This window comes from Felis catus, chromosome C1 (genome assembly GCF_018350175.1).
Source record: "Felis catus isolate Fca126 chromosome C1, F.catus_Fca126_mat1.0, whole genome shotgun sequence".
NCBI classification, from domain to species: domain Eukaryota; kingdom Metazoa; phylum Chordata; class Mammalia; order Carnivora; family Felidae; genus Felis; species Felis catus.
This window is the reverse complement of record NC_058375.1, coordinates 158931962-158947510: the sequence shown is the minus strand read 5'-3', so window position 1 is coordinate 158947510 and position 15549 is coordinate 158931962. Positions and strand designations below refer to the sequence as shown.

Below are 15549 nucleotides of genomic sequence, written 5' to 3'. Positions count from 1 at the left end.
GATTCATTCAGCCGCCTTGGAAACTGAGGTCCCAGAGTAGGGAGACCTACTGTCACATAGCTGGTTTGTGGTCACACCAGGAGCAAGCTCCATGGTTCCCTCACTAACTTCCCGACTGAGGCATCGCCTGAGAATTCTTACTAAACAGAGAACACTGGGTCATTGCCAAAGCCATTTCAGATAGCCACAGCCACAGTAACTTCCATACTGTGAACGCGTAAGCACACCTCCCACTCACGCAGGTAGATTTACTGCCACCTCTTGCTTCCTTGCTGCCCCTTTCCTTTGCCAGCTAATGCTCCATTTCTGCCACAGTACAGTTAAGGAAATAAAGAGCAGCAGTTCTACAATTCAGTTCATTTTACTGCTTGTTAGGCCAGTGAGGAAACAGACTGAGAAAGGTGAAGAAACTTGCCCAAAGTCACACAGCTAGTAAGTAATAGAACTGAAGAATGAGCCCACAAATTTTATTTGATTTGAAGCAAATCGAACAGAATATCTGAATGCTCTAACATTCATAAAGGCATATCTCTTTATTTGCAAGTAGTCTCTGGATTTTGTTATCTCACAGGCTGATATCACCATGCAAACCAGGATGCCCTTGGGAATGTCAAACATTCCTACCAGAGAGTGATTTCCTTTAACTTTCTAAAACTATAGACAGTATGGAAAAAACCTGGGACATAACAGAGCACCACAAATACTAGTCTTCCCACCCTCCACCTGATCCTGCCTCGCCCTACCCCAAGGCTCCTCTAGGATCCCAATCCTAATGCTGAATGGGATCAGCCTGCCTTTGCTTCCTTCTGACAGCTCAGTGACCATCAGGCAAAAGACAAAATGCAGAGTTTGGCCTAGGCATGAATTCCCCTTCATGGGGCTGAGCCCCTGGGCCCTGGGCAGGGCAGTGGAGGCATTGATAGGAGGGTAGCCACCAGGTAATTTGGGACTCGGAGCTCAGGAAGAGCTGAGGCCGACTGTGACATTCCTTCAGCAAACACTTCTGCCCCATATGAGAACAGTTTGAGCCTTCTTACCTCCCCAGAAAGGGGTAGGAGGACAGCCTGCAGAGCTCCAAATGTTCACAGAGGCCAATATTTTGATGTTTCTTGCTCAGTACTGAGCAGGGGAAGGTGGGGTGGAGGGAATATGAGGCCTCTGCTCTGGGCCTCACATGCTTCTGCACGTCTGGAAGCTGAAGCTCTCAGAAGGAGTCCTATATTTAGACCCTCCAGGAGGAAGGAGATGATATGTCACCACCACCTCCAGGACCAGCCCCCCACCTCTGCACTGACATATGACACATGACTCAACTTCCCCACAGAGCTCCAGCTGAGAGGGTATCTATTGGTGGAACTGAGGTTAAGGCTAGGGCCGCACTCAGTCATTTCACCCTTGCCCTGGGCCCTTCACCCCCCAGAGCCCCAAGTATCCAGGCTGTGCTTCAGGGTTCTTCAAGGCAGAACCACTGTGGGAATACAGGCAGGGTCAGCCCAGAACAAGAAGGAAGGGAATCCCTCTGTTTCTTAGAAGCTGACATGGGAGACTGAAGGGAATCAGGGAAGACAAGGCTACAGAATCTCTGGAATGAATGTTTTGGGGGAAGACACACAGGTCTACCAGTCAGTGATCTGGGTTCTAAACACCTCAGCTGAAACTCCTGACCAACCAAGGCCTGCATTTCTTACAGTGATGTGACTGGCACATGGGATCCCAATAATCCCCAGCCATTTAAAACCGAGTCCAGTAAAAATGGCCTTTTTTCATCACTTCACCCTTACTGAGAGAGACCATATCTTCATTATCAGAGGAACACCAGAGCCATGGAACATGTGAGCTAGAAGACACCTTTCCCTCTGTAAAATGTAAACGTTCTCTGAAAAACAGAAGAGACCTGGAAGCAGCAACTACCCAAGACAATCCTTTCTTCTTACAGATGAGATCAAGTTTAGGGAGGAGTGGTGTTCAGGCAATACGTGCCATCATTTTTTAAAGCACTTAACAAGCCAGGAACTGCACAAAACATGTTCAGTACATCATTTAATTTTGTCCTTTGAAACTGTTTTCTTTTCCCTTTCTCATTTTACCTTTTTTAACTTCCCATCTTACTAATCATAAATAGTAGTAACTTGCTGGAGGTAAGTAGGTATCTATCATTTGCTCCCAGGTCTATGTGACTCCAAAATTTGTGCTCTTAACTTTTTTACCCAAACTGAAGCCATATTAAAATAACTGAACCACAGTTTTTTAAAATGAGTGGCAGACATAAACCTAAAATCCAAATATCCTAAATTCTGTTCCGAAGAACTTTGTCATTTTTTTCCCCAGATCCTTCCCTAGGGCATTAAGCATACTGGCTTCTAGTGTCATGTTGAAATATTACATTTTTCTCAACATATTAGAAAGCATAATTCTTATATAAATAATTTAAAATTGAAAAGATTTATATCTTATCTGGTATGCTGGTGGTCACAATTAAACAGTTTGCTCTAGTATAGTGGTTAAGAGGAAGAAATCTGGAGCTAAATAGCTGGGTTCAGGTCCTGGTGGCATCACATAATACCCTGCTCAAGAACAAGAATAGTACTTTCTGTAACTCATTTACTTCATCTAAAACATTGCATGCTAATAGCACGTACTTTACGGAGTTGTTGTGAGGATTATAAATGAATTAATTCATATAAAGCACTTAGTAACAAAAGATATCTACACTCTTATGTTTATTGCAGCATTATTTACAACAGCCAAGATATGAAGCAACCCAAAAGTCTATCTATAGATGAATGGATAAAGAAGATGTGGTATTTACAGACAATGGAGTATTACAAGGCAATAAAAAAGAATGAGCTCTTGCCATTTGGTTTTGTTTTTTTTTTTTATTTTTTTTTCAATGTTTATTTATTTTTGGGACAGAGAGAGACAGAGCATGAACGGGGGGAGGGGTAGAGAGAGAGGGAGACACAGAATCGGAAACAGGCTCCAGGCTCTGAGCCATCAGCCCAGAGCCTGACGCGGGGCTCGAACTCACAGACCCCAAGATCGTGACCTGGCTGAAGTCGGACGCTTAACCGACTGCGCCACCCAGGTGCCCCGAGCTCTTGCCATTTGTGACAACATGAACGGACCCAGAGGGTATTATGCTAAATGAAATAAGTCAGACAAATAAAGACAAATACCATATGATTTCACCTACAGGTGGAATCTAAAATACAAAAGAACAAGGGCGCCTGGGTGGCTCAGTTGGTTTAGCACAGCACAGAGACTGCTTGGGATTCTCTCCCTCCCTCTCTCTGCCCTTCACCTATTCTCTCTCAAAATAAATAAACTTAAAAAAAAAATACAAAAGAACAAAGCATACACAAAGCCATAAATACAAACAACAAACTGGTGGTTGCCAGAGAGGAGAGGGATAGGGCAATGAGCAAAATGGGTGAAGGGGAATGGGAGGTACAGGTTCCAGCTATAGAATGAATAAGTCATTGGAATGAAAGGTATAGCATAGAGAATATAGTCAATGGTATTTTAATAGCATTGTATGGTGACAGATGGTAGCATAGTGACTGTGGTGAGCATAGCATAACATATAGAGTTGTTGAATCACTATATTGTACTCCTAAAATTAATATAACATTGTGTGTCAACTATACGTCAATAAAAAATAAATAAATCATTTCCTTAAAAAAATAAAAAATAATGCACTTAGCACCTGGTGACTAGTAAGCACTCAATAAATGCTAACACTTATCTGGGGACCAAACCCATTAGCTAGAGCTTAGGGAACAAAAAAATGATAATAACGACAATAATAACATTTTAGTTCTATAGTGTTTTATGGCTTTCTGAGCCCTTCGACACAAAATATCTCATTTGTCATCTCTCGTCTTGGCATGCCAAAGGAAATAGCATTATCGTATCATTTAGCTAGGAAAGGCATAATTAATGAAGGCAAGAGTGGTTGCAAAAAGCCTGTGATATTTCTGCATTGGTGTAAGCTTGTTGTTATGGCAACCGTCCCCTGCCAACGACCCTTTTCCAAGCAGAGAAAAAGACCCAGTTTTGGAGCCGTCACAGCACATCTGTTTCTCTGCTCAGCTGATTAGCTCTTGTTTGCAACAATGAGCAGATGGAAGTAAAAACAAAAAAAAAAATTTTTTTTTCTATAAAAGAAGCAAACGTTTACTTTATCCACAAGTCTGCTTTCTGATACAGAAACAGACCTTTAGCAGTTTTAGTAAGATGCCAAGTAAACTGAATCCTTAATATATGGGTTGCTTCTCTCACTGGTAGGACTACAAAGTGTAGTCAACTACAAATTACAGGTGATAGGTCCTTCACATATGTCTTTTAAAATGATGTGTCTCACACTCCAGTTTCAGAGTATTCTTCTGCTATATCTCTGCAGGTCTTTGTTGTTTGAGCTGTCTCAGCACACATTTTCCACACTGAACACTCTGTGTGAATACATTAAAGTGAAAGAGTACAAGGCTGGTGGGCTAGGAAACCTGAATTCTAGAACCAAGACTGAACTATCTGAACTATCACAGAGAATAGCCTCTCCCTGCCTTAGTTTCCTCATCTGTCAAACGGGACTTGCATGCCCATGCTCTCGGAAAAGCCAAACCATTCCTCTACTTACGAGGTATGTGAATTTGGGCCTGACATCTCCTATACACTTCTTTGAGCCTCACTTTCCTCAGTGGTAAAATGGAGAAAATAATGTCTAATATAGAATCAAATAAAATAATGTGTTAAATATCCCTATCCTACTTCCTGATATATTGATGGGTCCTCAGCAAGTGAAAGTTTCCTTCCCACCATACGCATGTTTAGCAGGTACAATATTCAAACTGTCTGACATTCAGCTGGAGTTCTTCCTTGAGGTCCCCTGCTTGCCAGACATTACCTGCAGGTGTTAGACCATTAGCAGATCTGGGCTCCCAGGGAAAGAGACAGGCACCTCTGGTGGCCGAGGAGCACTCAAGGGGCCCTGGATGCCAACCACTTACCATCCAGAATGGAAGTCTTTCAAAAATTTCTTAATCAGCACGGCCACACCTATGCATACCAGTTACTATAAGGCATAATTTTAACACAGTCCACAAATGTCCCCCATAAAAACAATAATGACAACTTTGGTCCTTTTTGTTTAGTTTCAGTCATTTACAACATTCAGTTTAATTCTTTGCTATGTGTGATGGTGGGAAAGGAAGACAGAGGATCAGTTCCCCCAACTGCCCCCCTCCACCATCATCATAAATAAACATAAAGTAGGCTTGTGTACCCTTTTTGCTATAGCCCAGGATATTACCAGGCAAGTATATGATGCAAACACTAGCTGAGCGATACCAATCCTGACAATGGGCATGGGTTCCAGTTCAGTGAGTCAAACATACAGATAGATTCTGGTCACTGTTACTCACCTACCTACTCAGTGTCCCTGGGAACACAGCCTGGCAGAGGCTTGGATTCTTACACATAAAGGCAATATAATCATGCCTAACTGGCATCCTCACAGGTAGGTGTGAGCACTAAAAAAATATATTTGTAGGGGCACCTGGGTGGCCCAAGTCAGTTAGACGTCCAACTTCAGCTCTGGTCATGATCTCAAAGTTCACAAGTTTGAGCTGTGCGTCAGGCTCTGTGCTGACAGCTCAGAGCCTGGAGCCTGCTTCGAATTCTGTGTCTCCCTCTCTCTCTGCCCTCCCCCACTCACACTCTGTCTCTCTCTCTCTCAAAAATAAATAAACATTTAAAAAAATATATCTGTGAAAGCTGTATGCAAATGTGCAACACTATTATGCATATTATTTATTATAAGAAATTGGCTGACAGGAGACAGTAGAGGAGAAAAGAGACAATAAACATAGCTAATGGGAAGACTGCATTAAAAAATATACATGTCTAAGATACAGGCTAAAGTAAGAGTCAGGGAGACCAGAGGCTCAACGTATACAGAGGGTTGAGGGAGGTCACCAGTGCCAAACATCTCAGGAGATAATAAAAAATTCTTGGCCAGAGATCAGGTAGGACAGAACAAAATTCTGAAGGTGTTAAGCCCCCATGTGGGAAGGCAATATGTTATGCTTAGTACATCCAGTAAGAACGATGTTTGCCTTAAACACCTGAGGCTGAGAGAGAACAGTATGTATGTGTGTGCACACTCATGCGTGCATGTGCAGACAGTCAAAGCTGAACTCTCTAAGCTAATACCTGTAACATGCAAACCTGACTTGTAGGTTCCAAATGACTGACTGATTCCCCTGGAAACTTGAATTACTTACTACAAAGCAGGGGTGCTAAGTATTTGGAGGGCTGTTATGGGTTGAATTGTGTTTCCAAAGAAAACATTTTAAAGTGCTAACCCTCAGAACCTCAGAATGAAAATTTACTTGAAAATAGTTGCTACAGGTGTAATTAGTTAAGATGAGGTCATACTGGAGTAGGGTGAGCCCCTAATACAATATGACTGGCGACCTTATAAGAAGATGGCCACGTTAAGGCAGAGACAGACAAAGAGAGTGCCATGTGACTACAAAGGCAAATATTAGAGTTATGCAGCCACAGGCCAAAGAATACCAAAGATTGCCAGCAAACTGCTAGAAGCTAAGAAGAAGCCAGAAAGGATCTTGGAGGCTTCAGAGGGAGCACAGCCCTGCTGACACCCTGATTTTGGACTTCTAGCCTCCAGAACGAGGAGATAATAATTTTCTGTTGTTTTAAGCCAAGTTGGTACTACTTTGTTATGGCAGTCCTAGAAAACTAATATGGAGTGGACAGTCTTTGACTCCAGGACAGGAGAAGAACCCTCTTTAACTTCTTGGCTGACCACATGATCAGCCTCATGGAAGTAAAGGGGGGGTGTCTATTTGTACCAAGAGTACTTCACTGGTGGCTATTGGAATGCTGGAGCTACTACTGCCCCTCAGATACTCACAGGCAATGTTGTCACGACTGCCCCCAAGACAGTCCCCAACAGTGAAGCCATGCAGCTTGCAGCAGTCGCAGCCTGGATTTTGATGGCTTTACTGAGCTGCTGAACCAACACACTCTGCAACCACCTATCTCTTGCCTTCCCTGGGTCGTAGTACGTTACCGATATACTCAGTTTATAAAAAATTGTACTGATCTTGACTTTTATTGATTTATTTTTTTGATCTTGACTTTCAGATTAACCCTTTTACTATGCTAGGCAGTATTTCCCCAGGAGCATTGTTTCCAAGTACTATCACCCTAAGAGCACTCCCTAGAATTTTTCTTATTCTATATGGCTGAGCTGATACCGCTTTTACCCAGTATTTTTCAACTTTAGTAGTATCCAAATGAGACAGTGAGAGGAAATAAGTGGAGAGTGTTGACAACGTAAGAGTCAGTTCACACTACAACTTTGAGCTGTCCCAGTGAACTATGCGTTTGGACTGCTCGTCAACATTTGGTTGTGGTATGGTCACATTCCATTAGCTACCTGGTTTGTAGTACAGCCTATTTGAATTAAATATTGAAGTTACTCAAGCTGGTGAAATAAAAATGGAAACAAAATTGGGAAAAGAATAATTCGGTTCCATTTCTCAGAATTAAACAGGATCAAGGATCTTTCAGCTGCATTTTCAAAATAAAAGCACTGGTCACCTGCAATGATTTCATTCCCCTGATATTGGCATTGCATACATTGTTGCCATATTTAATCTAAACACCACTTATTCACACTAGAGAAGTAAATGTATATTAAGATCAACATGCTATGCAGGCCATCACTTGAAGACAATGTTCATTTCAACCACTACTGATTATACTTCCAAGGACTGCTCTTGGCCCAAAGCCTTGCTCACCAGGGAGAGCACACGTTTGTGGAATTGAACTGACTAATGGAAGACTGTTCCTGTGGACATATTTAGGGAGAAATAGGAAGCAAAAAGAAGCCTTGTTGGAAAAAGTAATTCTCCATTTAGAAAAAAAAAATGTGATGGGGTTGCCTAGGTGGCTCAGTTGGTTAAGCCTCCGACTCTTGGTTTTGGCTCAGGTCATGATCTGACAATTTGTGAGTTTGAGCCCCATGTCACGTGAGACCAGGCTCCACGTCACACTCCACAATGACAGTACAGAGCCTGCTCTGTCTGCTCTGTCTGCTCTCTCCCTCTCTGTCTGCCCCTTCTCTGCTCACTCTTTCTGTCAATCAAAATAAATAAATATACTTCTAAAAAAAATAAGAAAATAAAAATGTAAGGATTGTGCAGGCTTGAGTCCCAAGAACTGCAGCCTAGGACTCAGAGCATACTGGGCACCAGCACACATCCTGAGAGAGTCTTTGAGGCATGCACGAGCAATTGGGCACTTGCTCCTGAAAGGCACTGTCGAGGTTTCCACACCGCAATCTGCGTACTCCTCAACTTGACCACTACAGCAGGTAAGATGGGACACTGGCTTTTCCCTGCTGATAACACAACCAGCTCCAGACAATCTGGGCAATAGAAGCTCACCACAGACCACAAAACTGCCCCTTACAGAAACAGTCCACATATTTTATTCAACGTGGCTAAAACTGAGAAGCCACAAACACCTCATAAGAAACGTACGAAGCCAAAGGCAGGCTTCTCTTATTTACATTGTGTGATTCTAAGAACACCAGCTTGCTGTTAGAACAAGAACAACATCTTCTGTGTTATGCCACCCTAAATGTGAGTTGAGTGGCCTCAGTTATGCTTTCCTTCAATAACAGATCAATCAAAATCTACAGAGAAATTTTTTAATACTAGCTGTAAAGCCTCCTCAAACTACCCTTCAATTTCATCTTCTCCTTTGGCTTTTTTTAACCAATGGATTCATTCATCCAATAGAGGCTTATGAGCACCTACTCTGTATCAAGGACCATGCTGAGAACTAGACATCCTAAGACCCTACCAACAATTACAATGGGATGATCATGGTGTACTAATGGAGACTAAAAGGTTGTAGTGGAAACTTAGGGATAGGAGCCTCAGTGTCAGCCATGCATTAGGGAAGGTTTCTTAGGGGATAGAGATGCATTTGAGCTGAGACTTGAAGACTGAGAAGGAATGTTTCAGGGGTCTGAGGCCTACTCCAGAAGATATAGCAATGCGTGGAAGGGTCAAGATGGATTTGGGATGAACCTGTTCACTACTGTTGAGGCTTAAGAACAAGTAAATTGGGGAACAGTAACCTGAGATGAGACTGGACAGGTAGACAGGGGCTGGAATATGAAGGGCTTTGTTTACCATCCAAAGGAGTTTTGACTCTGTCCTGCAGTGTTACTCAAAGTAGGGTTCACAAAGTCCCTATGAAAATTCTTTATGTTTTTGTTTCTGCTGCAATGATGACTTTATTAGTAATAAAATCAGAGAACAGTGATAAAAACATATTCTAAATATGGATGACCATTTGCCTCACAATTTCAGTGCCTGTACTTATGTTTATTATTAAGTTGGCATAAGCCAAGAGACATGTACCAGTTAGAGACCAAAGGAGATGCTGTTTGAACAAAGATCACCCTAGCTGAAATGAAGTGGTGGGTCACCACATGGTACAGTACTAAGTATGACAAAATAACTCAAAGTAATTTATACTGTCACACTCTGAAACATACTTACACTGCAAAGGACAACTGAGTTTCACAAAACAGTGTCATTTGTCTCATTAAATTAAAGGTACTTACTTGAATGATACTGGCTTTGTAGTTTTTTTATAACACATTTTTTCCTTTTAGGTTCATAGTTCTATAAATATAAGCAATAAGGAGTTTATATCTAGTTTCATGTTTTTTAAATCCTACTTAAGAAACATTTAAGATTTAAGTAAACCCTGGAATCTGCAGGCGTTTTCTTTTTCTCTAAAATGAGCCTGTCCGTTACCCAAGTATGAAAGAGAGGACCATAGACAATGGCGAGCCACTGAAAAACTATGAGCATATTGATGTGAACTGATTACTGTGTTAGGAGACCTCCCGTACAGTCACACAGAGGAAAGACAGCCATGGGGACAGAATAGATAGAAAGACCTCTAACGAGATGACTGCCTGAGTCCTCTTATTAAAAGCACCCATTTGCTTAATCCCAGAGACCGGCGCAGGGCACAGGCCTCAGTATGGTGGAATTAAATGCTGACCTGGCAAGCAAAGCTGTATCAGTATTTCAGGGTATGCCTTATCTAGTTGGAAAATTCCCCAAACTTCTACATGCATCATCTCACAGAGGGTTCTGTGATGATGCCAGAACCAAACTAGGGTCAAATCCCAGGTTTTGCTAGAGAGCCAAAAAAGTACACAAGAGAAGTTGCCATGTACCTGGTAGCAAAAAACAACCAGGACTTCTTCTGTATATAGTGCTGTAATCCATTTGGAGCTGAAATCTTTCTCTTTATCAATAAGCCATGTGTTTGTGGGGCTGCATCTATCCAGGGAAGGCAACTTTTTCTAATTTACACAAAGGCTGGGTAAACTTGCCAAGCCATGACCCTTGGAAAGGGCTGCATCTTCCGGGGGGAATACCTTTTTCTAATTGCATGAAGGTACCCTATGGGTTAGCTGTGACTAAATCCTGCGTTTTTTGAGATTATGTGTCATCATTATCACTGACCAAAGCAGAACTTACAGTTCTGAAAATTTTGTGAAGTATATGACTTCCCCGTAAAAAGGCACAGTATCAAGGTACTCAACAAACACAAATAAGTGCCTTCTGATTACCTCAGGGGCCATCCAGAACGGGGTGCCAACAGATGTGTTTCTCCGTAGACGTGTACTGGTGAGCTGAGCTGAGACACCTATAGGAAAAGGGTATCGTAATTCATCAGTGAGCAGAGGATGATGCTAGACCAGAGGCTGGCAAACTTTTTCCATCAACGGTCAGAGAGTCGATAGGTTTTGCGAGCCACATGGTCTCCATCAGAACTACTCAACCCTGCCCGTGGAGAGCAAAAAGCAGCCACAGACAACACAGAAACAAATAAGTACAGCTGTGTTGCCATAAAAATTTATTTATGGATGCATATAATTTTCACAAGTCATAAAATATTCTTTTCATTTTTTTCCCCCAATCATTTAAAAATGTAGAAGTCATTCTTCTCTCACATGTCATACAACAGGAGGCAGAACAGATTCAGCTGAGACACCATACTTTGCCAACCACTGTGTGGAAGCATTTACCACTCTACCCAAACCACTAGAATAGTTTGTTTTCCTAATGAATGTTCCTATCTATAGTGCTGCAAAATTGGAATCAAAAGAAAATATCAAGAACTAAACCCAAAATATTTTCCTATTATATTTCCAAAATATTCCAGGTGATTTCTTTCTTAAAGTGGTGCTTCTTTTTACAGAGGAAGAAAATTGGCATGTATTATCTATAATAGAGTATCAGTGTAGACGTAAAAACTTTTTAGTCCCTTATCTTACCTAGAAGCCTGGAAACCTGGCAAGACAACCATGTCAAATGGAAAAAAAAGTTGACTAATAATATTATTATCTAGGACTCAGTGCTGAGGACCTGAATTTTAATGTAATTCCAATGTATTTTATCTATTTTAGTCTTCAGACAGCTCTCTTCTCTATACAAAAGGGAGTGAAGTAGAAGCACAGATGTGTTGGATTAGTAGTCAGAAGACTTGTTTTCCATCCCAATTATGCCTTTTCCTAATTGTATGACCTCAAACAGACTCCCTCACTCTGAGCCTCAATTTTCTTATCCTCAAACTGGAGATAATGATACCTGTCACACCTAACGCCAGGGTTCTTCTTCTTTTTTAAATAAAATTTTTAAAGTTTGTTTTTATTTGAGAGAAAGACAGAGAGCAAGCAGGGGAGGGATAGAGACAAGGAGACAGAATCCCCGGCAGGCTCCACACTGCCAGTACTGAGCCCAATGTGGGGCTCAAACTCATGAATCGTGAGATCATGACCTGAGCTAAAGTCAAGAGTCAGGCGCTTAACCAACTGAGTTACTGAGGCGCTTCCATAAGGGTTCTTCTTAAAGATCAAATACGAAAATAAATGTGAAATATTTTATAAATTGTACAGTATTTTACAAATATAAGGTATTCTTTTATACCAAGCAGAAATCTAATGTAGGGGTGCCTGGGTGGCTCAGTTAGTTAAGCATCCAACTCTTGGTTTCAGCTCAGGTCATGATCTCATGGTTCAGGAGTTCAAGCCTGTCAGCATGGAGTCTGCTTGGGATTCTCTCTCTCTCCCTCTCTCTCTCTGCCCCTCTCTGACTCATGCTCTCTCTCTTTCTCTCTCAAAATAAATAAATAAGCTTAAAAAAATAAAAAATAAAAAATCTTTAATTAAAAAACAAAAGAAATCTAATTCAGCCCTTAACATAATGACAAACATTGTCATTAATGCTTGTTGGTGATGAGAACTTAAAAACCTGAATCAGGCACAGATTTGCCAAGGACCCATGCCTTGCTCTGGGTGGGTGGTTGTACTGGATGCTTGCATTCTCTTTATTAGAAATCAAAAGAGGACTCTCTAAACTCTATTGACCATGGATAATTTGTTATTTTGCCATGTTCTCTACTGTGATTTTGCTTAAAGAAAAAACTAAACTTTCCTGTTTTTAATTGCTAGAAATTCCTTTTCCAGCAACTGGAAGTTTAGGAGCCTTCTATTGGCAAGATAGGAGACTCATTTCAAATCATAAAACTGGTAAGCAGATAAATCAGCATTAATCCCCATCCTCATCCTTCTAGGCTCTTTCCCTCACAATACATTCACTGCCCTTGGGATTATGTGTAAAAGGCATTTCTGATGTTATCCATAGCACATTCATAAGGTTACACCATTCCTTATTCAGAAAGAGGAGCATAAGACTTGAACAAAGTGCCCCTTTGCTGTTTTTCTTTGCTTGTTTTTCTTTTAGTAAATAGATCAATACACCTAAAGTAACTCCATTTATTTTTGAGAAATTTCTTCTGAGCTAATCATTCACATTTTAACACTGAATTCTTACTTAACAAAAATATAATGCATATTCAAAATAATCAATCTTTTCTCCTATTTTGTTGACTTTGATAAAGAACATTTTAAAAAGTGCTTCTGTAAATGTTTTCTCATTATTTGTAATAATCATACGGAAGTACTAACTGTTGTTGAACAAAAGGAAAACCAAATGGTTTGATGGTTTGTGACTATCAATACATGAGTGTTGCAAGGAGATATTTAATAGGTCTCTGGCCTTAGGTGATATTGCTCTGCATTTCCTCTCACATTTCCATTTCCTCTTAATGTTTCCAGTTCAACCAGCCTCACATGTAGCAGCAATAATCACAATTTAGAGGGATGTTAGCTCCCAGACCCAAAGGACTATTTTACCTTCTGCTCACTGGGAATAAGTGTGCCTGAGGCTAGAAAAAGTCATTTGAAAGACCAAACTGCTTTCTCTTTTCATATGCAAAAGAAGAAATGACGAAATGTAAATTATAGACAATCGCCCTGAGATGCAAAATTCTTCCCAGAAAACCAAAAAGTTTTTCTATCAAATTCTTCTTTTAAAACACTTTTATTTTCTATCTTTAATAAAACTGCTTCTAAAGTTGAAAATAGATTAACAAACAGCATCTCCTAGGGTGATCCATCTGGTAACCCCCCACTCTCCAGTCTGTGTTTGACTGGAAAAGTCCCTCAGCCTATGGGATAGCAGAGAGGCCCCAGTCTTCTGAGATTCCAATAAATTGTTGCCTTGGGCTAAACTGCACACATCAAGAAAACAAACGACAAGCAGTCATTACCAAAGTCAACGAGCTTAACTCCTCCTTCTGTTGTCAGAAGAATGTTATTCCCCTTGACGTCACGGTGGATGATTCGGTTATTGTGCAAATGCTGAAGGCCCTGCATGGCATCCCACCACGACCAAACAACAGGAAAGAGAAAGGGTAAATTTGAATGGTTATTTAAGACAATTTTTACCCTACTATTAAAAATCCAATCAAAGTCCACATTTGGCTACACCTCCTTGCTGTTATGCACCTTGTATATTATAGGGCCATTTCCACTTGTTAAGATGCAATGGTGATCCTGATAGATTACAAATTGCCCCCTCTGACGTCATCCCCAGCTTGATGGACATTCTTACCAAGAGGGCCCCATATAAGATGTATGAGATCATTGCTTCATCCAACCGCTGGCCGCACCTGAGTAGACCTTTGACAAGCTCGGTGACTGAGCCCCCATTACACAACTGCAAGAGGGAAGGCCGAGGAGAGAGAGACAGCAGAGCACATACAAAAGAAAAAGAAAAAGACGTTAAGAAGAAAAGCTCACTAATTATTGACCTGATGTAGTAAATTTACAGATCACAAAACTCCAGGTCAGAATAATTAAACTTCAGATTTAGATTATACAAAGTACATGTCTAAAAAGTTGATTGTCAAGTGAAATATAAAAGCACAAGTTACTTAGACATTTGAAAGAGAAGGCATATGAGTAATCATGGTGACTTATTGGATACTTTTAATTTTACATGAATAGTGCCGATTTAAAAAAAAATAAAAACACATGCATTTTAAAGATAAGAAAAGATAGGAAGAGGTAAAGATGGATGCCGTTGCTACTGGGAGGAAATAAATCTCAATTCAAACCTTCCTGTCTCCAGGGCTAGCACTGCAGGCATCAGAAGCCCAACCAAGCAGCTCTTTCCAGAGTTGCCATTGCATGTCAAATTTATGGAATGGAGTTGCCTCACATGTGCATTTAACCTTCTCATATTCAACCCTGGGTGTTCAGCAACTTTATGCCTTTCTTTTTTTTTTTTTCTGTAATTAAAAATACTGTAAAAGTAAATCTTGCATATTTGCTCTTTGTTATGTATTATATATTACTGAGATTTGAGAGCACACGAACCAGGCATACTATACTTTCATGGAAATGTAAGGGTTTTCAAGGATAATTTTTACTAACTGTAGAGGTCAATATGCAGGTTTGGGCTTGCTACATGCCGTCTTAAATCAAAGGTTCTTAATTGGTGTGAGCAGGACATGGAAATACCTTGAAATTGTAGGTATGCATGTTGTATATGCATCTTGCATTTTTTCTCTGAGAAAATTCAGAGCTTTCTTCAGATTCTCAGAGCAATCCTTTCTCTTATAAAGGTTAAGACCCCACTTTAGACCTAAGTTTCCTCTGGGCACTTTGTCTAAGTTTTGGGAAAGGTTTAACTAGTGAACAGTGCAGGGGGAACAGGGGTCCCCTGGGTTGTGGCTGCTTGAGTCAAATGGCTTTTGGTAAACAAGGAAATATGAATGGGCACGGATTAGCACCTCTCCTAAAAGAAGACAACTCTTAATCTAACCAAAGATGTAAAAGATCCGTATGCTGAAAACTATAGAAAGCTTATGAGGGAAATTGAGGAAGATATAAAGAAATGGAAAAACATTCCGTGCTCATGCATTGGAAGAATAAATATTGTCAAAATGTCAATACTACCCAAAGCTCTCTACACATTCAATGCAATCCCAATCAAAATTGCACCAGCATTCTTCTCGAAACTAGAACAAGCAATCCTAAAATTCATATGGAACCACAAAAGGCCCTGAAGAGCCAAA

General features: G+C 40.7%; 1 protein-coding gene across 8 annotated transcripts in view; it reads right to left on the bottom strand.

The window, feature by feature from the left end:
• The window catches only part of MYO3B (myosin IIIB), a 475983-nt gene that overhangs the window by 363580 nt on the left and 96854 nt on the right, over nt 1-15549 (bottom strand). For 7 of the 8 annotated variants that reach the window (XM_045033929.1, XM_045033933.1, XM_045033932.1 and 4 more), the window contains 3 exons: nt 14082-14186; nt 13738-13837; nt 10694-10770 (listed from right to left, as the gene is read on the bottom strand). In XM_045033929.1, coding sequence (XP_044889864.1) covers nt 10694-10770; nt 13738-13837; nt 14082-14186 — 282 coding nt within the window. Of the gene's footprint in view, nt 1-10693; nt 10771-13737; nt 13838-14081; nt 14187-15549 lie in introns of those variants that run through there. The other variant, XM_045033934.1, reaches the window with a different exon arrangement.